Source organism: Puma concolor, chromosome B4 (assembly GCF_028749965.1).
Source record: "Puma concolor isolate L17-30 chromosome B4, mPumCon1.1.hap2, whole genome shotgun sequence".
In the NCBI taxonomy this organism is placed as follows: Eukaryota; Metazoa; Chordata; class Mammalia; order Carnivora; family Felidae; genus Puma; species Puma concolor.
In genome coordinates, this window is record NC_141673.1 from 20,392,340 (window position 1) to 20,418,054 (window position 25,715).

Genomic DNA, 25,715 nt, shown 5'->3' on the forward strand with positions numbered 1-25,715 from the left:
GACACAAAGACACAAAGTAAGCAAATGCTTATTGGAAAAATCGTGCTGACAGACTTGTTTGAAGCAGAGTTGCCACAAACCTTCAATTTGTAAAAAACAGTATCTGCAAAGCATGATAAAATGGGCGTGCCTGTAGTATATAACTTTAAAAAATCATGCTTACTGAGAAGTGTCACTCCCATTTGGAAAATATGATGAAATAGAGTTTTTGATTTGTTTTAATTCTGAAAACAAGCAAAATAAGCAGTTTTCAATATCCAGTGTCACATGATCACTGAGAATGACAAAGTTGGCTGGTATAATCCTGGTTAGTTGTGCTCCAGTTCCTGCTTCGAGCAATGTAGGCAGTGAATGTGGAGAAACTATTTCCAACTCAGCCAACCAAGCAGTGATTTGGAATCCTTTGTGTTGGAACTTGACATAATATATGAAGAATTATCTCCAGAGAGATTACTTTTTCATATATTACATAATTGTTGATACCTGATGAATAACTATAAAATGCCACAAAGATATTACTGATTACACGGTCAACTATAAATCGAGGGTTCCGTTTTCCCCATTTTGGGGCTTGAATTCAATTCAGCAACATGGCACTTAATTATAGTCCAAACCCTTTATAGTTCTATATCAATAAAGGAGGGCAGACTGTCAAATAATGACAGTAGTTACAAAACTTCAAAAAACTGAGATATAATTGAAATACTATAAAATTCACTTTTTAAAAAAAATGTCTATTTATTTTGAGAGAGAGAGAGAGTGTGAGCAGAGGAGGGACAGAGAGAGACACACACAGAGTCCGAAGCAGGTTCCAGGCTCTGAGCTGTTAGTACAGAGCACGATGCGGGGCTCAAACTCACAAACTGAGAGATCATGACCTAAGCTGAAGTCAGATGCTCAACCAACTGAGCCACCCAGGTACCCCTAAAGTTCACCCTTAAAAAAAAATTATTTTAATGTTTATTTTTGAGAGACAGAATATGAGTGGGGGAGGGGCAGAGAGAGAGGGAGACACAGAATCTGAAGCAGGCTCCAGGCTCCGAGCCGTCAGCACAGAGCCCGACAGTGGGGCTTGAACTCACAGACCGTGAGATCATGACACGAGCCGAAGTCAGATGCTTAAACGACTGAGCCACCCAGGCACCTCTAAAATTCGCCCTTTTGTACACTTTAAAAAAGTGTACAATTTAATGGTTTTCAGTATAAAGTCTTTTTGCAAATATATTCACAAGGTTGTTTCAACCATCACCACTATCTACCTTCAGAACATTTTTATTACTCTCAAAATAAACCCTGTGCCAATCTGAAGTCCTCCCTCTCCGTTCCCATTCCTCCCTCCCTCGGAAGCCCTTCGTAACCTAGCCACTAATTTACTTTCTGTCTTTATGAATTTCCCTATTCTAATACACAGCTTTTGGATTTTTCAAAGTGTTTCCACATATATTATTTTATTCAAAGTACTTATCTTTTAAATCATGAGAATAACAATATGGTCTTCACCATATTGCAAAATATTGTGCAACTAAAAGAAATTTTACACAAAAGTCTTTGTCCTGCTCAAAACACAAATTAAGGAATTTGGTCATGCAGTTGTATTATCAAAACAATGAAAACCAATTCATAAACTTTTGCTATAAAAACCTACCTCCAGATTATAGAAACAATTATGCATGACTAGAATTAAGTAGTTAACATCCACAGTTTGCATCTCTTTAATACAAGAGGCGATTGTCTGGAATGCTGAGAAGCGAACATCAAAGTTGATATCATCAAGATGTCTTTGATCAAAGGCGTTAAGCTACAAGAAATGAAAACATTGAAACGTTGAAAACATAGGTGAAAGTACAAAAACCTTAAATAAACAAAAACGATAATACTTTTGAAGCAAAAGAGAAGACTTTCTCTCTTACCTTGACAACATCAGTAATGTATTTTAATCCACTCTCAAAATCAGAAAGAGTCTAAATGGAATGAAAAAAGTATGTTATTGCTGAATAAAATCTTAATTTTCCTGCCCTCCTCCCTTTAACTCCCTCCTTCCACTCAAATTTATATGAAACATCATACTGGCACCAAGAAAGCTGTTAATATGTGTTACATGTCATAGTTATCTTTTTAAAAAGGGGTGGGTGGTTTGGGGTAAAAATTAGTATTACACACCTGGAAAACTGTACAAAGCAACTGTCTTGACAATTTATTCTTAATAACTGAGAAGAGTTTTGCTAGAGGCTTGAGGAAGCTTGTAGGCTCCAGACAATGTTTTAAAAGGTTTTGTACTGTCACCAAAATATCAACCTCTGTATCCTTAAGAAGAAAGAGAAATCACATTTTGGTAATTTATAAAACTGATCAACTTGGCTTTAATATATTTCAGTCCAGAAAACATACAATTATGAATAAGAAGTGAAAGTAGTAATTGGAAAAGTTATTTCACAGTCTTTTAAAAGTTCTTAGCATTTTAACTTAACATAAAATCCACAACAACGCCCATGAACAGTTTCTTCCTTAATTCTAATAGAAAACACATATGGCTTTGGGACAGAATTTCCTCTACTGAGTCCAAAAAGAGCCAAGAAAAATGAGCTTGCTGAAAAAAAATACACATTTCTGGTTGTCTACAGATCTGTGGTTTTCCACACTGAATTACTATGCGGTAAGAGATGTTCAGTGTAATGGCTTCGGCCTCATACCTGAGTTTGAGCATGGGAAGACTCTTTAACTTAGGATTGAACTAAGGTTTGAAAATCATATCAGAAAATTCTTAGCTATGCCTAATATTATTATAGTCTGACTTTTCATTCAGTCCTGCAACTGTGATCTATATTTAAGATTATACGATGTACTGGGGCGCCTAGGTGGCTCAGTTGGTTGAGTGACCAACTTCGGCTCAGGTCATGATATCACGGGTTGTGAGTTCAAGCCCCACATCGGGCTCTGTGTTGACAGCTCGGAGCCTGGAGCCTGCTTCTGATTCTCTCTCTCCCTCTCTCTCTGCCCCTCCCCCACTCATGCTCTGTCTCTGTCTCAGAAATAAACACTAAAAAAAAAAAAAATTAAAAAAAAAAAGATTATATGATGTACTTTTTGGGTTCCAGATTCATTACTGGTCAAAGTCAGGGGAAAAAAAAAAAAAAAAAAGCCTTGAAATGGATTAGAAGCTAAAAAAAGGAAAATGAAGGGATTAATAACACTTTTTTTGTTATGACTGATGATGGCGTTTTCCACCTTCTTGTGCACCCTCATTCCTACTTCCATTCCAGTTTTTCTCCTCTATTTTTATTTTTGTATTTCTATATAAAGTCTCTTCACAAATACATCACAAAATCTAACCAAGGAAATTACTGCTCACAAATAAATCTAATAATAAAGTGTTGCTTCAGAGACAAAATAAAATCCTATGAATCTGTACCTGAGCAATATTGCCACGGTGGAGGAAAGGGAGGAGAAGTGTAATGAGCAGAGAACTTTGTTCTTTGTCTTTCATGAACTTGCTGATCCTAGAGATGGGGAAAAAAATGGATATATAAGGAAGATCAACAATTTGAGAGTACTTCTCTAAGAAGCTCAACTTTTTGTAGAAAAACGTGACAGACACAGGTGGCTTTTATGTGTTCATCTATAAAAAAGTTCAGGTGACTTATTTAGCAGTGTCTGCTCACTTCTCTCCAACTTCAGGCACCTTGCTACTATTCTATTTCTCTTGTAGCATCTGATTGTGTAGATGATATCATGATCTGACAATCAGTAATTTCTTATTTTACAAAGAAATAACATTCTAAGTGCCAAGACTTGTAGAAGGCTTTCTGTATAATTTTCACTTTAATTCCCAAAATAGCCTTCAATGTAGGAATTATTTTTAGTTCCATTTTGCCCAAAGAAAATGGGAGACTCAGAGAAACTGGTGTCATATCGCTAAGAAATGGTAGAGCAGGGCTTTCAAACCCGGGTCTTTCTGGTGCCTGATCTCTCTTCACCTTTTCACCACCACACAGCCTGTGATAAAATTCAATGAGTGTATTTTGTGTGGATTCCCATTCTGCAAAACTTAGAAGTACAACAGTATAAATAAAACATTTCAAAGAAGTTCCTCAACGATTCTCTAATATATCATTTTTTGCTGTTGCTGAGGTTAACAGAAAAAATAAACTTTTCACAGCTAAGGCCTGGAACAATTTAGAGTTTAAAATAGAAACATTTTTTGTGCTCTGGTTTACTAACCTTGCTATAGAAATCACAATTACATATTATTAGGTCTACTGACAAAAAGAATCTTTAAAAATCCTTGCAAGATCTTCTTGACCCTTAGAAAACAAACAGAGCAACCACAGCCTGCTCTTTTAAGTTAATTATTTTTATCAATGAAACTTAAAAAAAAAAAAGTATGTGATTCATGTAACTCAAAATTTTTTTTCAAAATTCTAGTTGAACAAAATATGCAAAGGCTAAACAAGCAAATCTATTAGTCTACTTTAGAATTTTGAAGACTGTTTTCTTATAATAAAATGAAGGCAGATGCTTTACATAAAAGTTTTTTAATAAATATTCCAGAAAAGAAAAAGAGTTCCACATTAACTTAAAAATGGAGAGCATTTAAAATACTGAAAACCTTTTCAGCTTATTATCACATTTAAATAACTGAAAAACTGGACATAATTTAGCAGAAATTAAAACCACGGAGAGTAATGTTACCTTTTAAGGACGTATATATATCACTTACTTTGACAGAATGCCAAGTTCCTTACTGACTTGTGCTCTGTTCTTTTTCTTTTTCACCTTTTCTGCACTTATTGTGGTTTTGCTGAGATACTGGAGAATTGCAGGTACATGAGGTAGAATTAATCTTGCTCCCATTGTGATAGACTCTGAAAAAAAGTGATGTTTTGATTTTAATAAATTATTCTCTTAAAGGATAATCGTACACTATCCTCATAATGACAGACAAGGAAACCACTCAATTATCATAAACATTTAATAAATTTCAAATTTATAGATGAAATAACTTTCTTCTTAGTCATAATAGCTGTATCATTAGCTAAATTTAAGTTTATATAAGAGACCCCTGAGGCTTTATCTAATTAACCCATTTTGGGAAGTAGTAAAAGAACTGTTCGTACAATATGATAGGAAGAATTCAGAAACAGGACAGTGGAAGTCATCTGATAATTTCCTGGTGGGCAGTTGAGCTTTCTGGAGCATAAATAATCTGAATTGCTATGACTGCAAAGAAAATTCAGTTTATGTAAGTTGGTATTAATTTCTACAGAAAAGAAACTCTTTTAATAATGTAAGTAATTAAAAGAGCCAAATTGTATGGACTTTTTCCTTTGTGAGGGCACAATGCTAGCTTTGCTTTGTACAGCACACGTACCATCTGTCCTTTCGGTGTATTCGCATCCAGTCACTGGCAAGCTCGAAAGTGTTTCTGTGGGTTCAAAATCCGGAAGGTTAAGAAGGTCATCAGCTATATCCATCACAATAGAGGCTGTGGCTTCAGAGAGATTCTTCGCTGACAGAATTGCAAAGACGTTGGTCAGGATATCACACTCAGGGTGCCCAGGTTTCTGTTTAGCCAGTAAAGGGAAATACCTGCAAGGAGAAACCTTGAAATAGTCATCTTATTTCTCAATGTTTATTTATGAAAACATGTTCTATATGAATTTTCATATTGAGTTTAAATACATATGTGAAGGAACATTAGTAAGATTACTCAAAAGGGAAATCATTTTAAAATCTATAATATGATGGGTAATGGGAGGCACCTCACCAACATTACATTAGACAATTTATCTACATCTCTCGTTTGTTTAATCCTCATAACATCTCTAACACGGTCCCCACATTACAGGTAAAAAACAAAAACAAACAAAAAAAACCCCGAGACTTGTCTAAAGCCACTATGCTTAGTGGTGTAGAGCTGAGATCTGAACCACAGTCTAACTCCAAAGTCTAAGCCTTTTCTACAAGAAATGTATTGAAGACAAGCTATTTTTCAATTAAAAGCCTTCTAGAGTGTGAATGTTTATAAAACCTAAAAACTAACATACTACAGCATGGAAATTAAGAGTACAGACCAAACAAGAATTTGCTATATCGGGATATGCAACATTTAGAGATTAGGAACATTTTCGGGTGGAGGTGGATGAATCCATCCCCAATTATGAAACCTCGCACAAAGGATAAGAGCATCCCATCTAGAGGAAACACACCAACAAGGGTAGAGAACACAAAGGCTTTCCAGCCAATGGCAAACCAGAAATTGTTTTACATCAGGGATGTAGTCCTAACAATCAGCAGGAAGGTAAAACCAAAAATATGCAGACAGTTTGGTTTTACCAATTAATCATCATTGGAAGAAGAGCTCAAGCACTTTTAATGTACTTAGTACTAACAAACTGAAGAAAGGCTCTAAGAGGCTGTATCCATACAACTTTGTCTAATAGATACTAGGCATAGTATGTGCAGGAACCAAGCAGAATACTTTACACATTATCACCTCTATTATCCACGAGGTAGGTACTGTTATTATTTCCATTCTATAGATGGTGACACTGTGGCTCAGAGAGGCCAACTCTGTCAAAGAACACACAGTCGTGCTAGGATCTGAAGCTAGGTCTGTGTGGTTTTGGAGACTGTTCTGTTGACCACTACTCTATGATGTCTTAACATTTTTTTTTAAGCACAAAAGGTGAAAAAACTGCTTTCAATTGCTGGCAAGGTCTTCGCAAGAACCCATTCAAATCCAAAACAACTTGTAAATGACCAAACTGTGTTTCTTGAACGGCAATGTAACAGTGTACTGGGCATGCTCCATGCTTAAGTATAGGGCTCTGTCAGAAATTTCAGCCACTCTTTCAGTATGGAATGAGTATCGACGAACCATGGATCATGAGGGGTAGTAACAATAATAATGTGACATGTTCTCTACCGTCAGGGAGCTTTAAGTAGGTCAGCTATTAAGAGAGGAGGGTAAAAAAAGGCAGCATGTGATCACAGGCCCAGGAGAGGAAAGCTCAGAGGAGGAAGAGATGGAGTCACGTGGGGTTCATGGCGGTCAGAACCTGAGCAGCTATTAGCGAGGGTGGCCAGGGACAGTCCCAGTTTATTTTGGTTGTTTTGGCTTAATTATTTATAGCATCTCTCGTCACCCTCAGGAATATGGTTGGGCTTATATGACCTCTCTAGTTAATGAGTAAGTTTCTGTTGTTTCGAGTTCACTTAATTTCTGAGACAATTTAACCTTAATTGTAAGCTTAAAGATACCGGCTATAGTTCAGCTCTACCTGTATCTGTCCAAACACAAAGCAAAATAAAATGCTGGACTTCTCTGCAGATGAAAACCTGCTTAAATGTCTAACTGACACTATGTAAACTGTAACCACACTTTGAAATAATTTTTAACTGAAAAGTAACATTTCTATCAGCTGGTTCTGAAATACTCACTAAAAAAAAATTTTTTTTTTAATGTTTATTTATTTTTGAGACAGACAGAGACAGAATGCGAGTGTGTTGGGGAGAGAGAAAGGGAGGCACAGAATCCGAAGCAGGCTCCAGGCTCCGAGCTGTCAGCACAGAGCCTGACATGGGGCTTGAACTCACAAGCTGTGAGATCATCACCTGAGCTGAAGTCGGATGCTCAACTGACTGAGCCACCCAGGCGCCCCAGAAATACTCATTTTTTAATTCTTCCACACACAGCAACAAATGTGTATCTATTGCCAGGAAGATTTCAAGGGAAGTCAGTCCTTCTAAAGATTTCTTTCAGGTTAAGTGTTACATACAAAAAAAGCCATGTTACTCAGTGACTTCTATTTTTCTCCAACCCACAGTGGGAGAAACTGCAGAACACAGGATGAAGTGGCATCCAGTGATGTGGATCTATACCTTAAGAAAGGACCCAACTAATATAAAAGGTGGTCACCATCACCAAGTCTTAGATGAAAAGTCCTTCACGGTTCATTTGCATAAAAATTACACAACTATAAGACATTTCTCAAGTATGCCTATGAAAGGCTGCTTATACACGCCCAGTTATAAGACAAGACATGAAACTGTTTTCTCAAACTGGGAAATAAATGAAAAGAGCCCTTACTACCAGTAAAATATTTTAAACGGTTTTCCTGAGGAAGACAGTGTCAAGGTTTTTGGTTTGTTTTTGATGACTATTTAATGACATGGGGAAAAGTTCCTGATATCATGGTACATGAAAAAAGATAAAATCAAAGGCTAGTTATACAGTAGGATACCAATTTTGTAAAAACTGATGCCAAGATTCTAATATCACACAATCAATAATGATTTTTTTTTTAATTCTACCTTTCATTTATTCAAAACAGATCAGGGCAAACTCAAGTCTATTTCTATCACTGAGATAAACAACATAGGTTTCTACACTCCTCAGGAAATATGCATTTGGTCTGTGACACAAGCCTCTGTAGATGAAGGTCCTGTAAATGGCTCATGATGTCCTCAAAACAATGTTGACTTATGATCGGGAGTGCTGTATGTATACTTAGATGTAGTTCTAAAAAGAACAGAGGACATCTAGAAAATGTAAAAAGCCTACGAAATTTTTTTGATTTTAAGTAGGAACTGGGAAAAAGACAAAGAATGCAAATTACAAATCAGCTTTTATTTTTAAGCAAACATGCAAAAAGTAGCCAGGTTTATATGCTGGTATAACTACAGATATCCCCGGCTTTTCAAAAGTTCATGTTATGCCACTTGGCTTTTATGAAAAAAGGCGAAACGCGAAAATAGCTTTCACCATTTGTTGTGCAGTAAGTCATTATGGAGGCAGCACGCACCCTGAGCAGTGAGAGTGGCCCTGCCAGGCTTCTTCCCTGGGAACCACACTCAGCATCTCAGCATCAAGGTGCCAGAGCTGTGAACTGCGTCTGTGAACATCTGTGCTTTGTCTTGATTTATTCTGTGCATCCCTTAGCAAGATGTGACCTAAGGTATCAGAGAAGCCTATGAGAGGTTATTTTTTGGATCTAGGAATGCTACAAATGTTTTCCGTGTAAATAAATAGTAATCACTTCTTTGCTTTATGCCATTTTGGCTTAAGAAAGGTTTCATAGAAATGCTCTACTTTCAGATAGCTGGAGAAACCTGTATCTGCCATGTTTCACATTCTGTTTTTCCCTTTCCCAGGCCAAATCAAACTACTGAAACAATTACAACACACCAGAAGAACATTCCTATTGATTCCAATACTTTTAATTTCTAAGTTTTAATGGAACTGTAAAACTAGCAAAAATGCATAACTTTTGCTATAATTATGCTCTACAACTTAAATTGCAAAATGTTATTTTACCTTTGCAAATGTTATTTTACCTTTGTTATTCCCCTTTGTTAAAAATTACAAATGAACACTCCAAAGATATATCATAAAAAGTATCTCTTACCTGCTCCCGGGCACCAAAACCTCCAAATGCTACAATAACATTAACAGTTTCCCATGTATCCTTCTAGACATTTTCTTTTTCTTTCTTTTCTTTTTCTTCCTTCCTTCCTCCCTTCCTTTCTTCCTTCCTCTTTCTTTCTCCCTTCCTTCCTTTCTGTTTCTTTCTTTCCTTTCGTTCTTTCTTTCAAGTTTTTATTTATTTTTGAGAGAGACACACACACAGAGCAGTGAGCAGGGGAGGGGCAGAGAGAGGGAGAGAGAGAGAATCCCAAGCAGGGCCTGAGCAGTAAGCATACAGCTGGACACAGGGCCTAATCCCACAAAGCATGAGATCATAACCTGAGCCAAAATCAAGAGTCTGACGCTTAACTGGTGGAGCCACCCAGGCACCTCTCCTTCTAGACATTTTCTACTTCGTTTTATATATATACACATGCACAGTTATTTTTCTTGGATTATATTGTTCAGCAACTTGTATTTTTCTTTAAACTATGTATTTTGAAATTCAGCCACCTTATTCTCTTTAACCACACCTGTTGTATTTCATTGTATGGAAAGACCATAAATAATAATATTAATTCCCTTGACTCATTTTGACTAGATTGGTCTAAAACACTGTCCTTTTTAAAGGCAGGGAGGAAGGGTCATACCTTGCATTTCTGCTCCAGATACTAATTAGTTTCAGCAGAGGAGTGGGAGAATACTGACTCTCAGATCCAAGCCTTCCGATCTAGGACGCAAAATGAACAGAATACAAAATAAAATCACATACAGAATTGTGGACAAAAATAACTAAAAAGCAGAACAAGTACAGAAACCACACCCAAGGATAAAGAGCCAAGGGACAGAGATTAACATTTAAAGGACAGATGAAGGGGCGCCTGGGTGGCGCAGTCGGTTAAGCGTCCGACTTCAGCCAGGTCACGATCTCGCGGTCCGTGAGTTCGAGCCCCGCGTCAGGCTCTGGGCTGATGGCTCAGAGCCTGGAGCCTGTTTCCGATTCTGTGTCTCCCTCTCTCTCTGCCCCTCCCCCGTTCATGCTCTGTCTCTCTCTGTCCCAAAAATAAATAAACGTTGAAAAAAAAAAAAGTTAAAAAAAAAATTAAAAATAAATAAAAATAAATAAATAAATAAATAAAGGACAGATGAAAGAAAAAAAACAAAGGAATCCAAAATATCTACACAGGGAAGATGGCAAAGGCAGTGCAAGGAAGGGCTAGACACTTGAAAGGAATGACGTCCTTTAGGTTTCATTTGGGTAGAAATAACAGAGCTCAAGCAGCTAGAAATCTTTCCTAAAATCAAGTCTCCTCTATAGTATTTTTAGTTAGTTATACCAGGTATCGTCACAAAGTGGTTACAAACAAGGAAATGTGTAACAAAAATACTTGTGCATTTTCTCTTGTATATTTGTCAAAATTCAAAGGCACATCACTGAGGTGATAGAACGGTTATATTCCATTTGCTTGAGAGACACGTCATATTCAAATTAACCTTAAGTATAAATGTCATGGGATTAAGAAACCAGCTCTTGAGCTTTAGGTGGCAGTGGAGGCAAAGAAAAGTGCTCTGAAGCTCCAGAAACAAAGGAAGACTTAGTGTAAAAGAAAAGACCAGGAAAGGCATTCATGTCTGGGTGTAGACTAAGCTGGTTAAAGTAAAAACAAGGGAAGAAGCAGAAGATATCCAGGCAGAATGTAACACTCATGTTTACCTGGGGCCAAACCGCACCATGAAATACAGCATCAATTTCTTCTGTTCTGAATTGGTAAGACTCCCAATCCAAAAAGATGTCAGTTACCATTTTGATTCCAAGACGTCTTAAATTTTTCAGCGGGTTAATAAACCTGAGCTGTATCTGTAAAAGAAAGATCTTCTCTTAAAAAAAAAAAAAAAACAATAAACAAAAAAAACGTATTTCAGGGCACCTGTGTGGCTCAGTTGATTAAGCGTCCGACTTCGGCTCAGGTCATGATCTCCTGGTTCGTGAGTTCGAGCCCTGCATCAGGCTCTGTGCTGACATCTCAAAATCTGGAGCCCAATTCAGATTCCGTGTCTCCATCTCTCTGTCCCTCTCCCACTCGTAATCTGTCTCTCTCTCAAAAATAAATAAACATTAAAAAAATTAAAAAAAAAAACTATTTCCTTTTTATCCTTGATTCCTCAGGGAAGCACTCTTGCTCAGATGGCTACGAATCAAACTGGAAATCCTGTTAGTAAGTCTATTGACTGTGGCTCTGATTCATATGGAAATGTCAACTGAGTATATCATATTGCTTTTTTCATTGAACAAGATGGGTAAACAGAGACTTAAAGTCAAATGGTGAGGTGTGCTCCATTATCACTGCCTAGTAAAATCATGTTAAAGTGTCCTTAAGGGGAAAAAAAAAATCACAAATGGAACAGCTGTTTTGTGTCCTGCATTGTTTTATTTCTTTATCCCAGTAATTGTCTCAAATAAAATCCTGATTTCTTCCTATGAACAGAACATTCTAAACAAAAGTTTTTTTGCCATCACAATGTCTTAGATTAGGGGGAAAAATAAATCTTTGTTTCAAATGAAAGTCACTTTCTTTTTTTGTTTTCATAACTTATTTTTTTTACTTTTTTTTTTTTTCAACGTTTTTATTTATTTTTGGGACAGAGAGAGACAGAGCATGAACGGGGGAGGGGCAGAGAGAGAGGGAGACACAGAATCGGAAACAGGCTCCAGGCTCCGAGCCACCAGCCCAGAGCCCGACGCGGGGCTCGAACTCACGGACCGCGAGATCGTGACCTGGCTGAAGTCGGACGCTTAACCGACTGCGCCACCCAGGCGCCCCTATTTTTTTTTACTTTTTCTGAAACTAGGAGTTTTCAATTATTCTTGTTAAAAAATTAGTCTAGGGAACTAAAGAATGTATGGTCTATATAGTGGAATACTTCATACAGTATAAGAGAATAAGGTGATTAAATTGAGGATGGGATGATCTGAAAATATACAGTTCAAAGAAAAATATGGGAAAAAAATCAAAATTTGTCTTTAGAGGCACAGAGGCTAGAGTGGGTGGATGTTTGAATTAAGAGCAAACTTCTTTCATAACAGATACTGCTACTCCTAGCGGCATCTCCTTCCTGATGAGTTACAAAATCACAATTATGTGGCCAGTTTGTTCAGGCTCAGAGTAGAATAATTTATTGAGACCCCACCAATGAGTCCAATGGCATGACAGCCATAGTTCTGACCTCAGCTTAAAATCTCACTAAAGGAAAACATATTAAATTATGTGACAGACTGAAAACGCTGAAGACAGCCAATAGGGGAGGAATTACAAATTTGAAAAGGGAAATAAATGCTTCATGCGAGAGGCAGAATTTCTAGTGGATCTTAAAGGATGAAGAGGTTTAGGCCAAGCAGAGAGATAAAAGCCTAGAAAGTTTTCTCCCAAGCACGGAATGTTATTAAAAATCAAACAAATGGGGTAAGGTGCAACCCCTCATTGTTCTTCCATTTCATTAACATACTGTGAGCCCTGGATATATAGTGGCAACTTATTTTTACAAGGGACCTTTATTATCTATGTCGAAATCTAAAAGCCACCCTGAAAAAAATTTTTAATATAATTTACTGTCAAATGGGCTTACATACAACACCCAGTGCTCATCCCAACAAGTGCCCTCCTCAATGCCCATCACTCATTTTCCCCTCTCCCCAACCTTCCATCAACCCTCAGTTTGTTCTCTGTATTTAAGAGTCTCTTATGGTTTGCTTCCCTCCCTCTCTGTAACTATTTTTTTCCCCTTCCCTTCCTCCATGGTCTTCTGTTAACTTTCTCAAGATCTACATATGAGTGAAAACATATGATACCTGTCTTTCTCTGACTTATTTCACTTAGCATAATACGTTCCAGTTCCATCCAGGTTGCTGCAAATGGCATGATTTCATTCTTTCTCATTGCCAAGTAGTATTCCATTGTATGTATAAACCACATCCTCTTTATCCATTCTCAATTGATGGGCATTTAGGCTCTTTCCATGATTTGGCTACTGTTGAAAGTGCTGCTATAAACATTGGGTACAAATGCCCCTATGCATCAGCACTCCTGTATCCCTTGGGTAAATTCCTAGCAGTGCTATTGCTGGGTCACAGGGTAGATCTATTTTTAATTTTTTGAGGAACCTCCACACTGTTTTCCAGAGTGGCTGCACCAGTTTGCATTCCCACCAACAGTGCAAGAGGGTTCCCATTTCTCCACATCCTCGCCAGTGTCTAGTTTCCTGATTTGCTCATTTTAGCCACGCTGACTAGTGTGAGGAAAACCACTCTGAAATTTGTGAAGACAACACAATACCCTAATATAATGAATTTCATCAAGCTTTATGGCCATGATATTATGAAGAAAAGTAATGGGGGGGTTACTTGTGATGAAAATTGGATATTTTGATCAAAAGAAGTATTTGAATCTAAAACAACACATTTTAAATTCAAGTGAATGGGAGCAACAATGTCATTACTTCACCATGCAAATTGGAGGAATCATCATATTTCACATACCCCCCAGGTTTCTACCATCTACTTGTGGCTAATTATCTCTTTATACAAATTACAACGACAGGAAATAACAGGCAAGCACAAGGTGATACAGTTACAGGTCATTCTGCTTTGCTTCAGTTCTGCGGGCAATATTTTCAATATGAGGTCTATCATGTTTGCTAAAAGATAAAAACTATTACCTACATTTGAAACAATATGGTATCATGATCCCCTGGAGAAAATAAGAAACTAACCTTAGCAAATATGATGTCAAATCAGACACCCCCACCTTTTCCCTCTTCCCACCAGGCACCCTCCACATCGGGTAGGATCTACACATTCCACTCACTTGGTTTCTACAGTGTCAGCTTCCCAATTTACTCAATAATTTAGTAAACTTGAGAAAAGCCCTAAAAGCGAGCAATTGTAGACTTTTGCTCCGAGAGGAACAGTCAATATGACTGAGTTCATGTACATTTAAAAGTTACTACATTGTTCAAATATTCCAAAATAAATCAAACCACAACAACCCTCATGATATATACTTCAGTGTCAGTCAATGTTTTAAAGGAGCTAAAAGACACACACACACACACACAAATAAAATTAAAAATAAAAATAAATAAATGTGTAACTTAGTTCAAATACACAAATGTAGAAGTTTAACTCACTTAAGCAGTATTACTGTGTAATAATTCATTACAGCACTTCAAGGAATTCTTTGAACTTGTCCAAGAACCTTAAAAAAAAAGTTCCAATAGCACCTCACTAACTAATGATCTATGAAATTGCATAATTGGTCTTTGGAGTTACTAACTGTTGACTCAAGAGTAAGGCTGCATTACTGAATAACTGCTTCTAAGTTAACCAAGAAGTCAGACAACTTATACAGAGTTTATAAAACCTCTAACCTTTCACGATTTAATATATACATGTGTAGACAAAATCACTATCACTCACTGTAAGGCACAAATGAAAATTCACACAGAAGTCTTCGTATGGCTCTGATGCTCTCAAATAACACAGAGAAAGAATTTTTCCAAGACCTCTTTTCAGCTTTCACTGTTGCCCCCTCCCCCCCCCCCCCCCCCAAGCCTCTTTTCCACAAAGCAATCAAAGTGAGATTTTAAAAACATCAAACAGACCTCATCACTCCCTGGCTTCAAACCTCTTCGAGGTTTCCCAATACAGTTAGGAGTAAATCCAGCTCACAGCCCAAGAGGCCCTACCCAGCTCTCAACGTTACCTTACACGAGTCCTGTCGCTCCTGTGCTTTAGCCATCTTACCCTTGTGTCTCTTAGAATGTGCCAAGGCTGTTCTACCTCAGGGACTACCGGTCATTTTATCTGCCTGAAATGTTCTTCCCACAGCTGGGGAGACACAAGTTCAAATTATCACCTCCTTAGAGAAGACACTGACCACCTTAATAAAAGCAGCACCATCCACTCCCTGTTTGTCACTTCCTATCACATCCCCTCATTTTATTTAAAAATTTTCACATCTTCATGTCCCTCAACATGCTCATGTTTTCCTCTACTTTTGTGAATATACGGAGTGTATTCCTTTCTAACAGCTATTTTAAGTTTTTGGCTATTTCTATCATCTATACCATTGCTCGTGCTGCTTCTATTGACTGTTTTTTTCCTTATTATGAATAAAATTTTCTTACTTCTTGGCATGCCTGGTAAAACTTGACTGGATGTCAGACACTGTGAATTTTATTTTCATTTAAATCATTTGAAAACTTTTGCATTTTATTCTCAGAAGCAGTTAATGTACTTGGGAAGTTGGATCTTTGTGAGCTTTGGTAGGTGTTGCCAGGGCAGCCTTTATTCCAGAGTTAATCTGGTTCCAACACCGAGGCAAGGCCCTGCCTAGGACTCTTCCTGGTGCCTCGGGTATTATGAGCTTTCTGCCCTGGCTATTGGGAACTTGAGCTGCTCCTAACCTTGTGTTAGTCGGAGGTCTGTTCTCTGCCTGCTTGCAGTTTTTCTGCATCTGTTCAAGATGGATCAACAAGGACTAGGTTTGGCCTTCCTTCTCAAGCAACTAAAAAACTGAACATATGAAACATTCATATGAACATACGAAATGATGATTTTTCAGATACTAGACAGCAGGCAGTAAAGGACAGTAAGCCCTGGGAGAGGGGGGCAACAGAGGAAGTGAGTCCTACACATTCCCCGGTTTCCTGCTTGGAGTTCCAGGATTTAGTGTGAGAAGGCAGAGTCCAGGCACGGCAGCAAGAATTTGCAGGCAGAGTACTGGGGAGGAGAGAGCTCCACAGAGAATGACTCACAGATCTGCAGAGGGTCTCATTTATTTCCCTCTGGGGACTCCCCACCAACCGACATTATTCTAATTATTTATTTATTGATTCTCTTTCTCCCCATGACACTGAGTCCTTACCTGTCTCATTCCCCACCTAGAATGATGTCTGATAGATAGCAGGTAGGTGTGAAATAAGTATTGAATAAATGAATGGACAGGAAGTTTTGTTTGCTTTGTTCACTATTCCATCTCCAGTGCTCAGAATGGTGCCTGTCACCCAAAAGGGGCTCAATTAATATTTGTGGAAGGAATGAATGAAAGAGTAAAGAAAACAAAATGATGCCTAACAAAATATAAGGTGTGTTCTAAATCCCTGGAGCTCGGCAATCGAGAATTTCATTACTAAAGCAGATTTGTATCCACACATAGCCCAAAAAACAGCGTCAAATTTTGGTTGTCAATTTTCAGTGATCATGACCATATCTGAGAGACAGTTCACCATGCACATCCATAAATCAAATGAATGAAACAGATTTTTAACCCAGTTAAAACTGTGCCTGTTTAGCATTAATGGAGAATCAACAGAAATGGGAATCTAGATCTGCACTTCAAGTCTCATTTTCTCTAAGAAGCCTTCAGTCCATAAAGACATAGGTTTCTCTCGACTTCCCAGAGAGTATACTTATGCCCGTATACTTGTTTCAACAGAACATAAATATATTGTCTTTAATACAATTCAGAAAATATTTACTGCCTTGTGAAGCCTCTGGCATTGAGCTAGCCGCCTGGTCTGGCTGCTGATCTTTATTCAAAACATTGTACTCCTAGTAGGCAAGCATTTACTTAGAAAAGACCTCTCGGCAATTCTTACCTCAAAATAACAAGGATGATGCTAACAGTATTCTGTTCATTCTCCAACTACTCTGGACAAATGAGAGTTGGAAGATGTCCTATACCTCTAGGCTCTTGAAATTAAAATGTGACAAACATCAGCTCAACTATCCCTGACTTTAGTTTTTCAGATGTATACAGAACTAATTCACACTCTGTTTTTAAACCTCTTTTTAAAATATACAAGTGACATACAGCTGACCCTTGAATAATGCAAGGGTTAGGGGTGTTGATCCCTTGCGCAGTCACAAGTCTATGTGTAACTCCCCCAAAACTTTACTAATAGCTTACTGTTGATTGAAAGCCTTGCCAATACCATAAACAGTCAATTAACATATACTTTGTATATGTATTATACTTTGTAATTCTGTATTATTACTTTATAATAAAGTCAGCTAGAGAAAAGGTTATTAAGAAGATCATTAGGTACGTTTACAGTACTGCACTGTATTTATCAGAAAAAAAAATCCCATTTGCAAGTGGACCCACACAGTTCAAACCCACATAATTCATCCAGGAAGAAAAACATCTACAGTGAATCTCACCTTTTCTCGTTGGTCAAGGATGTGTGAGACTGTTGCTGTCATGCACAACAGTATCTGCAAAATCTTTGGTAAGTAGGCACTGATCAGATGACTAATGTTCTTCAATACTATTTCAAGGCTATTTAAGATACCATGCTGACGACCTAAAGGAAGAACTTGAGACAAATCCAAATCTTCTACTGACTGAATGACTGCAGAATGGCATTCTCCTAGTGCAAGAGATGTCAAGTAAAAGGAAATGTTAGTTACTCTCCAATTACAGCTTCATTTCAATTTCCCTCAATGATACAGTATGATCATGTAGATGATAATGTACTTTCCTAACATATTTTCTCCTGATTCTCTTACCAAATATTCAATGAGCTAGGCATGGCAGATTTTAGTATTATCACTTTATAGATGAGGAAACTCAGAATAAAAGAGAGAGAAACTTGTGCCAAAACTAAGTCTCTAAGCCCACTTCTCATCCTACTTAGACTATTCCTCAAAACCCGAGTTACAATGTCTTCATTCCCCCTCGCAATTTTCCATACACTTTCCTCACTCTCAGCTTTCACTGTCTATGTTGATTTGAGCAGTTTCACAGGAAATGTCCCACTAATTAGAAGTTTCTTAAATGCCGAGAATCAAATGTTTCCTCTTGTAGTTCTTAGTGAATAAATAAAACAAAATTCTTTATAAACAGGCACCAAAATTGATTTCATAATTTACTTAAAAGACTTGAATTGTTACTGCTTGAGCTTTATACTTCAAACCAATTGGCATGAAATCACAGGCTTGCTAATTCATACACCTAAATGGTACACCTGTAAGAGTACCATTTATAGCTACCCTCTTACAATGGAGGCTGTTTCACTGAACAAAAGCCTTTCTATTCTTTTGCAGGGCAATATACGGAATGAAAACATTTTAACAGCTGAATCCATTATCATAGAAAAATACAGAACTTAATGTAACACATTACCCTATAAATAAATATCTATGTTTGCCTAAAGCAAAGCAATTATGGGACTACAGCAGAGGTTCTGCAGTCAGAAACAGCTATCATTTTCTCCCTCCCTCCCCCTTCCTTCCTTCCTCCCTCCCTTTCTTTCTTTCTCTCTCTTTCTCTCTCTCTTTCTCTCTCCTATTTTTGGGGCACCTGAGTGGTTCAGTGGTTGAGCTTCCAACTCTTGATTTCAGCTTAGGTCATGCACCTCAACAGTTGGTGAGATCGAGCCCCAATGCTAGGCTCTGTGCTGTTACCTTGGAGCCTGCTTAGGATTCTCTCTCTCTCCCTCTCTCTGCCCCTACCCAGCTTGGATGCTCGCTCTCTCTCAAAATAAATAAACTTAAAAAAAACAAAAAACAAACAGAAACAAAAGCAAAACTACCATTTTCTACCTGAGTGGCTATAAGCAAAATACTACACTCTCTAAGTCTCAGTTTCCTCATTTGTAAAATGGGACCAGTCAAGTAATGATACTATTTTAAGGATCAACTGAGTTGTATGTAAAGGGATCTGCCATAATGTCTGGCATGGAGTATGCACTCAACAATGTTAGCTATTATTATTATTAATAATAATTACTAACATTGCACACCAAAGAACAGACCACACAGCATTTCAACTCATTTTTATATACTTATTACATTCACTGCACTTAGACGGTGAGGTTGAGAGCAGAGATTATTGAAAAGTGTCCAGGGTACAGGAGGTATTCAATTAATCACTACTCAATAGATGAATGACTTAGTGAGTGACTAAATACCAAGACAACTGAAATTAATTCATCAGCATGCTTTAAGTTTCTAAGGAGAAACATATTCATTGTGTATGCGTAAGTACCATTTTTCAAATGGCCTAAATGCACAACAACAATCAAAATACATTATCTCTCCTTCCTTCCTTCCTCCCTTCCTTCCTTCTTTCCTTCCTTTAATTTAAAGATCTTATTTTTTCTAAGTAATCTCTACACCCAACGTGGGGTTTGAACTTACAACCCTGAGATCAAGAGTCACATGCTCCACCGACCGTGCCAGCCAGGCTCCCCCTGAAAAATACACATTTTCTAATCAGGGGCTTACTGACATATGGATGCTGACGACCCTCAGGATCAGTGTGAGCTTTGCTTAATTCAATCAAAATTTCAAATGAATTCCATTTCAGCCAAAAGTCTACCATCAAGACTGGGAGGAACAGTCCATGAGAAAGATGTCCAAGAGCACAGGAGACTTAGCCTGAGACATCAGAAATCTACAGCAGACAACACACATTCAGAGTAGCAGGGAGTTGAGAGCTACCATTCTTGAAGTGCTTCACAGGTTCAAATAGCAGGTCCAAGAATGTCTCGATCTCCTCCGGTTTGGTCCCAGCAAGGAATCTCAGAACAATGGACATGCGGGTCCCTGAGGCAGATTTCCCCTGAGTTTTACTCCCAGTCTTATTTTTCATTCGGCCATACAAAATCCTAAAAAGTTAATTAAGAGAACATTATTTTCTTTGCACATTAATCCTAAAACATAATTCTAGTCATTTTGTTTTCCTAAAAGCCAAGAACAGCAAGTCAACGGACTTAAAAGGATATATTATAAAATAAGGAAAGATGAAAACAGAAATTAGTTATTTAACATATAAAATTTAGAAGAACAACAACAAAAAACAAGGCTGAAGGAAGCAGGAGGAAGGAAATAATAAAGATAAAAGGCCAAAGGGTAGTTCTTTATACGAAGAAAAAAGCAGTAAAATAGGCAAGCCAAAGGTATATCTAATCAAGGAAAAATGAAAACAATAATATACAGATTAAAAGGAAATAAGTGAATTCAACTCTAAGTAAAATAAGGAAACTGGCAAGATTTCAATTAAATCGGGAATTTCCTGGGCAAGAAAAAGCCAAAACACATAAGTAAGTGAAAGGAACTTAAGAAAACCTGAATAGAACAGTAATCATGAGTAAACATGGAACCTATACAGTTTTTCAGATGAATTTTTTAAACTGTCAAAGAAAACTAATTGCTATGCTATAAAGTTTCATAGCTGAGAGAAAGAAGGAACAGTCCTTTTTCATTTATGAAGGTGGTATAACTAAGATATTGAGTTGGGCTAGGAACAAAAATAAAATTATATACCACTCTTGCTTATAAACATAAAACCCATTTCTTTTTAAAAAAAATTTTAGTGGTTATTTTTGAGAGAGAGAGAGAGAGAGAGAGAGAGAGAGAGAACACATGTACACACGCACAAGTGAGGGAGGGGCAGAGAGAGCAAGAGACACAGAATCCGAAGCAGGCTCCAGGCTCTGAGCTGTTAGCACATAGCCTGATGAGGGGCTCAAACTCACACGCTGTGATATCATGACCTGAGCAGAAGTCGAACATTCAACCAACTGAGCCACCCAGGTGCCTCATAATACTCATTTCTAATTACAGTATCCAGTAATGCATTAAAACAATATTAAAGCTAAATAAGAAGTATCCCAGAAATGCAAGACAGAATCACTAGCAAAACCTATTAGATTGGGGTGTTTTATACTCTTAAACATTTTTGAGGTCCCCAAAGAGCTTTTGTATGAGTTTTATCTATTGATATTTATCATAGTAGAAATTAAAATGGGTTACCATCAGTAATATTTTTGATAAAAAATAATTTTATTTTCCAAATCTCTCCCCACCAAAACTTAGTGAGTCTAGACTTACTTATATTTTTTTACTTATTTTCACATTTCTTTACTATCTTGCTTATTAGAAGATAACTGGATTTTCCTATCCGTTTCTGCATTCAATCAATTGCAACGTATTGTAGTTGAAGAAAATCCAGACTTTAAACAGATATGCAGGTGGGGAAAGGAAACATATTTTGTAAACTTTCAGATAATTCTTTTGTGATAACTGTGGATATTGCACTTTGATACTACACCAAACTTCAACAAGTGGTACTTTCCATTTTTTCTATTTTTTTAATTTTCTTTTTAATGTTTATTTATTCTTTGAGAGAGACAGAGGGAGAGAGAGAGAGAGAGAGAGAGAGAGAATGAGCAGGGGAGGGGCAGAGAGAGGGAGGCACAGAATCCAAAGCAGGCTCCAGGCTCTGAGCTGTCAGCAGAGCCTGATGCGGGGCTCGAACTCACAAACCGTAAGATCATGACCCAAGCTGAAGTCGGACACTTAACCAACTGAGCCACCCAGGCGCCCCAACAAGCGGTAGTTTCTTAAAGGCTAGTTGCATTTGGGGCGCCTGGGTGGCGCAGTCGGTTAAGCGGCCGACTTCAGCCAGATCACGATCTCGCGGTCCGTGAGTTCGAGCCCTGCGTCAGGCTCTGGGCTGATGGCTCGGAGCCTGGAGCCTGTTTCCGATTCTGTGTCTCCCTCTCTCTCTGCCCCTCCCCCGTTCATGCTCTGTCTCTCTCTGTCCCAAAAATAAAAACAAAAACAAAAACAAAAAAAAAACGTTGAAAAAAAAAGGCTAGTTGCAATGTGCAATCTGAAACATATTCATAAACTCTGTGATCTGTTACCTTAATCTCCATCTGTCTATCTTGCACTTTGAATGGATCTTTACCCACCAGTGATTCTGTAACACGCATCGGTAATTTGGAAAATAGGCCATTCAATGAGACAACCAGTATTCAGCAGAAGTGCTTTATGCACATTTCCTACTTTGTCATACAAGACAATAAAAAGATGAGTACTCAAGGTTTAAGATTCACCAAGAACATTAATGAAACCAGGATTTTTTTAACTCCGGGTGTGTGGTAATGAAGAATGGCTGGTACAGTTAGGAGGCACTGTCCTGATTAGTCGTGGGGCACCAGAAGTTGCTTCTGCCTCGTCAGCACAAATATCGGCATGCTGGGAAAAAGTAATGTCTTAGTAGTACTATGAAAAAAGTCTTAACCTCACAGACCGCCTGAGAGCATCTCAGCGACAGCCCCCGCCAAGAAGGGGCAGACTACACTTCAAGAAGGGCTGCTCTAGCAGCATTACTGTTAAATATGGCAGCAAGACAAGGATAACCACAACCACTACCACCACAGTTCATTCTTCTACTCTGTGTAGGTGATATGTAAATTTAAAAAACAGAAAAAATAAGGCTTGTTTGTTTTTACCATAAAAGACAAAATTAATTTGACTAACATTTACTACAGGCCATGGAGTACCTTCTGTCAGGGGAGACAAGTGATAAGAAAGAGGATATGCCGGACAATTATGAGGAAAAATAAAGCGAGGCAGGGGACTAAAGGGTGGTTAGAGGAAGGTGCGATTTTACACAAAGTGGTCAAGGAAGGCATCCTGACAACATGACATCGGAGAGAAGACTGAGTGAAGAAGAAGAGCTAGCCAAGTTGTGTTGTGAGCACAGAGATGAGCAGGTCCACAGACTTGGAAGTGGGCTCTGAGGGGGGCAGTGAATGGAAACCATGTGGCTGGACAGGCAGGCTGCAGGGAGGTCATACCAGGCCCTCGAAGGAGGAGTGAGGACCTCCTACTTTATTTCGAGTAAAATGGAACCTTAAGGAGTTTTTTTTAAACAGCAGACTAATAATTTAATGACTGTTATTAACGATTACTTTTTCAACCAAGAAAATCCAATGAAAACTATTAAAATGAATATAACAAAGGTCTGTACTGTGGGTGGTTACATTATCAACACCAAAAATCAATAGCTTTTATAATCATAATTAGTTACATACCAAATGAATGAATTATTTTTACTATTTTTCAATAAAATTTAGAGGAATACTGGATTTAATTTTAACATTATTATTAAAATAACTCCACGGCAAGATCTTTCTTTATGTTAGGGACAAAGTTTATTTTATATCTTATCTTAAAGTTTATTTATTTATTTTGAGAGAGAGAATGCAAGCAGGGGAAGGACAGAGAGGGGTGGGGGGAATCCCAAGCAGGCTCCACACCACCACTGTGTGAGCCTATCGCGGGGCCTGAACTCACAAACCGTGAGATCACAATCTGAGCCGAGACCAAGAATTGGGACTCTTAAGCAACTGAGCCACCCAGATGCCCCAGGGACAAATTATTTTCAAGTAAGTTTCTATAACAATTTGACTTCTCCAAAAGGTCCAATTAAAAAAAAAATCAAAATAAAATAAAAAGTGAAATATTCCATTATAATTGAAAAAATTATAGCTGAAGGAATAATCATATGATTATAAATGAAAGAATCATAATACTCCATTCACAACTGTTTTTGTGATCAACTTAAAAAAATCAGTTGTAAACAGTACAAATACCTCATCAGAATGGGAAACAGATCTGCTCGGTGGGCTGTTTTCACTACTGCATTATCTTCAGAAATGCTAAAATGCACTATCTCTTCCTTAAAGCTTCGGTCTTCAAGCAATCTTTGTAAGTTTTCCCTTTAAAAATAGAATACAGCACAAATCATCATTTAATAATCAATGGTACCTTTAAAAAATGCAATATAGTACAGTAATCCAAAAAACTGAAACAGGTATTAAGAATACCCATATTGTGGTTGATATCCATAAAGGAAAATTTTCACAAAATGACAGGCTTTCAAATTTTATTTTTTATTTATTTATTTTTTCAACGTTTTTTAATTTATTTTTGGGACAGAGAGAGACAGAGCATGAACGGGGGAGGGGCAGAGAGAGAGGGAGACACAGAATCGGAAACAGGCTCCAGGCTCTGAGCCATCAGCCCAGAGCCTGACGCGGGGCTCGAACTCATGGACCGCGAGATCGCGACCTGGCTGAAGTCGGACGCTTAAGCGACTGCGCCACCCAGGCGCCCCAGGCTTTCAAATTTTAAAAGGTAAAAGTGACTATAAGGAAGTAACAGTCAATAACTCAGCTGTTTCAAAGAGATTCATACAAAAGCTTTCCTTTGTTCTTACAGAGAGAGATCATTATGATTCCCTGCGTAATCACCAAGATTTTGGCGTTACTGAAGCAACATGATATAACCTTCTCAACACATATCAATTAATATTCTCTTTCCTACCTTATTACTGATGAAGAATCACTCTTAACACACAAATATACTTTCAGTTTTCATTTATTACTTGAAAATAGCATTATGATTATGGTAGAAAAGAGGGAAATTTCCTAGGCCTTCAGAAAATTATTTTAGAAAGGCTCTCAGGTAGAAAGATAAAAATCAGCCAAAGAAACAGCATTTCTTTAGCTTCAAGTAACTTACCTGTAAGGGAGGATATGTGGATGCTTATATGTCATTATACAATCCAGGGTTATTTTCTGCACCATTTGATCCTGATGTAGCAACAGCTAAGAATGATATTTTATAGAATAAATTAATGAAGTCACATATACCATGGGAAGTTATATGTGAGTAATGGGCAGAATGAAGATAAATTCTGCTGAAATCATATAAGTCTCCCGTTAAGAAACATCCAAATGAAAAAAGGAAATTTTGTTTCCCCTTATGGCCTAGAATGACAACCAATGCTTACTCAGCTTCTGGCATTAAATTTCGTCTACAATCTCTTCTGTAACTGAAGATCATATATTGTGACTGCAACAGATTCTTATTCCAACTATCAGCTTTCACTCAATCTAACAGATCCTGAAATTCCAGCACTCCGTAAGACCAATTTATGTAAAAGGAAAAGTAGCTAGCTTCTTTTGGCACAAACCCATTGTTAATACAGCTGATCAATGTTACCCAAGATGTCTTTAATACCAACAAAATCAGTACTGTCTAAAACTGTTTCTCAAGATACAGAAAATAATTATTAACTTTTAAAACATTGTACTGGAAAGGTAGACATAGGCCCTATTTATTAACAATTATTAAAAACCTAAAAGTTATTCTGATAAAGTAAATGACAAGAGAAAATTTCACAAAGAATTAGAGTGGCAAGAATTTATTTTACTTACCTGAAGATACAGGTCATATAATTTGGATTCTAGATATAAGGCTCGTGGATTTGAAAACTTTGAGAAAACTTGCAAATGAGCAATTAACTGCCTAAAAACACAAAAAACAAAAACCACAGGCAACACAGAATTAAAGAACAGAGATTTTCTTAAGATGATAGTGCCCACCAATTTTAGTCTCTCTGACAACTATGCCAAACACCTTGACTATGGTTTCACTGTTAACTCA

The 25,715-nt window shown here is 37.6% G+C and overlaps 1 protein-coding gene across 2 annotated transcripts in view; it reads right to left on the reverse strand.

The window, feature by feature from the left end:
- Window positions 1-25,715, reverse strand: part of UTP20 (UTP20 small subunit processome component) — a 110,564-nt gene that overhangs the window by 36,881 nt on the left and 47,968 nt on the right. For both annotated transcript variants that reach the window (XM_025926960.2, XM_086712547.1), the window contains exons 23-35: window positions 25,487-25,577; window positions 24,789-24,874; window positions 23,858-23,983; window positions 19,911-20,077; window positions 17,628-17,836; window positions 11,121-11,264; window positions 10,057-10,136; window positions 5,369-5,586; window positions 4,718-4,862; window positions 3,410-3,497; window positions 2,161-2,304; window positions 1,911-1,961; window positions 1,646-1,798 (exon numbers count right to left, since the gene is read on the reverse strand). In XM_025926960.2, coding sequence (XP_025782745.1) covers window positions 1,646-1,798; window positions 1,911-1,961; window positions 2,161-2,304; window positions 3,410-3,497; window positions 4,718-4,862; window positions 5,369-5,586; window positions 10,057-10,136; window positions 11,121-11,264; window positions 17,628-17,836; window positions 19,911-20,077; window positions 23,858-23,983; window positions 24,789-24,874; window positions 25,487-25,577 — 1,702 coding nt within the window. The remainder of the gene's footprint in view (window positions 1-1,645; window positions 1,799-1,910; window positions 1,962-2,160; window positions 2,305-3,409; window positions 3,498-4,717; window positions 4,863-5,368; window positions 5,587-10,056; window positions 10,137-11,120; window positions 11,265-17,627; window positions 17,837-19,910; window positions 20,078-23,857; window positions 23,984-24,788; window positions 24,875-25,486; window positions 25,578-25,715) is intronic.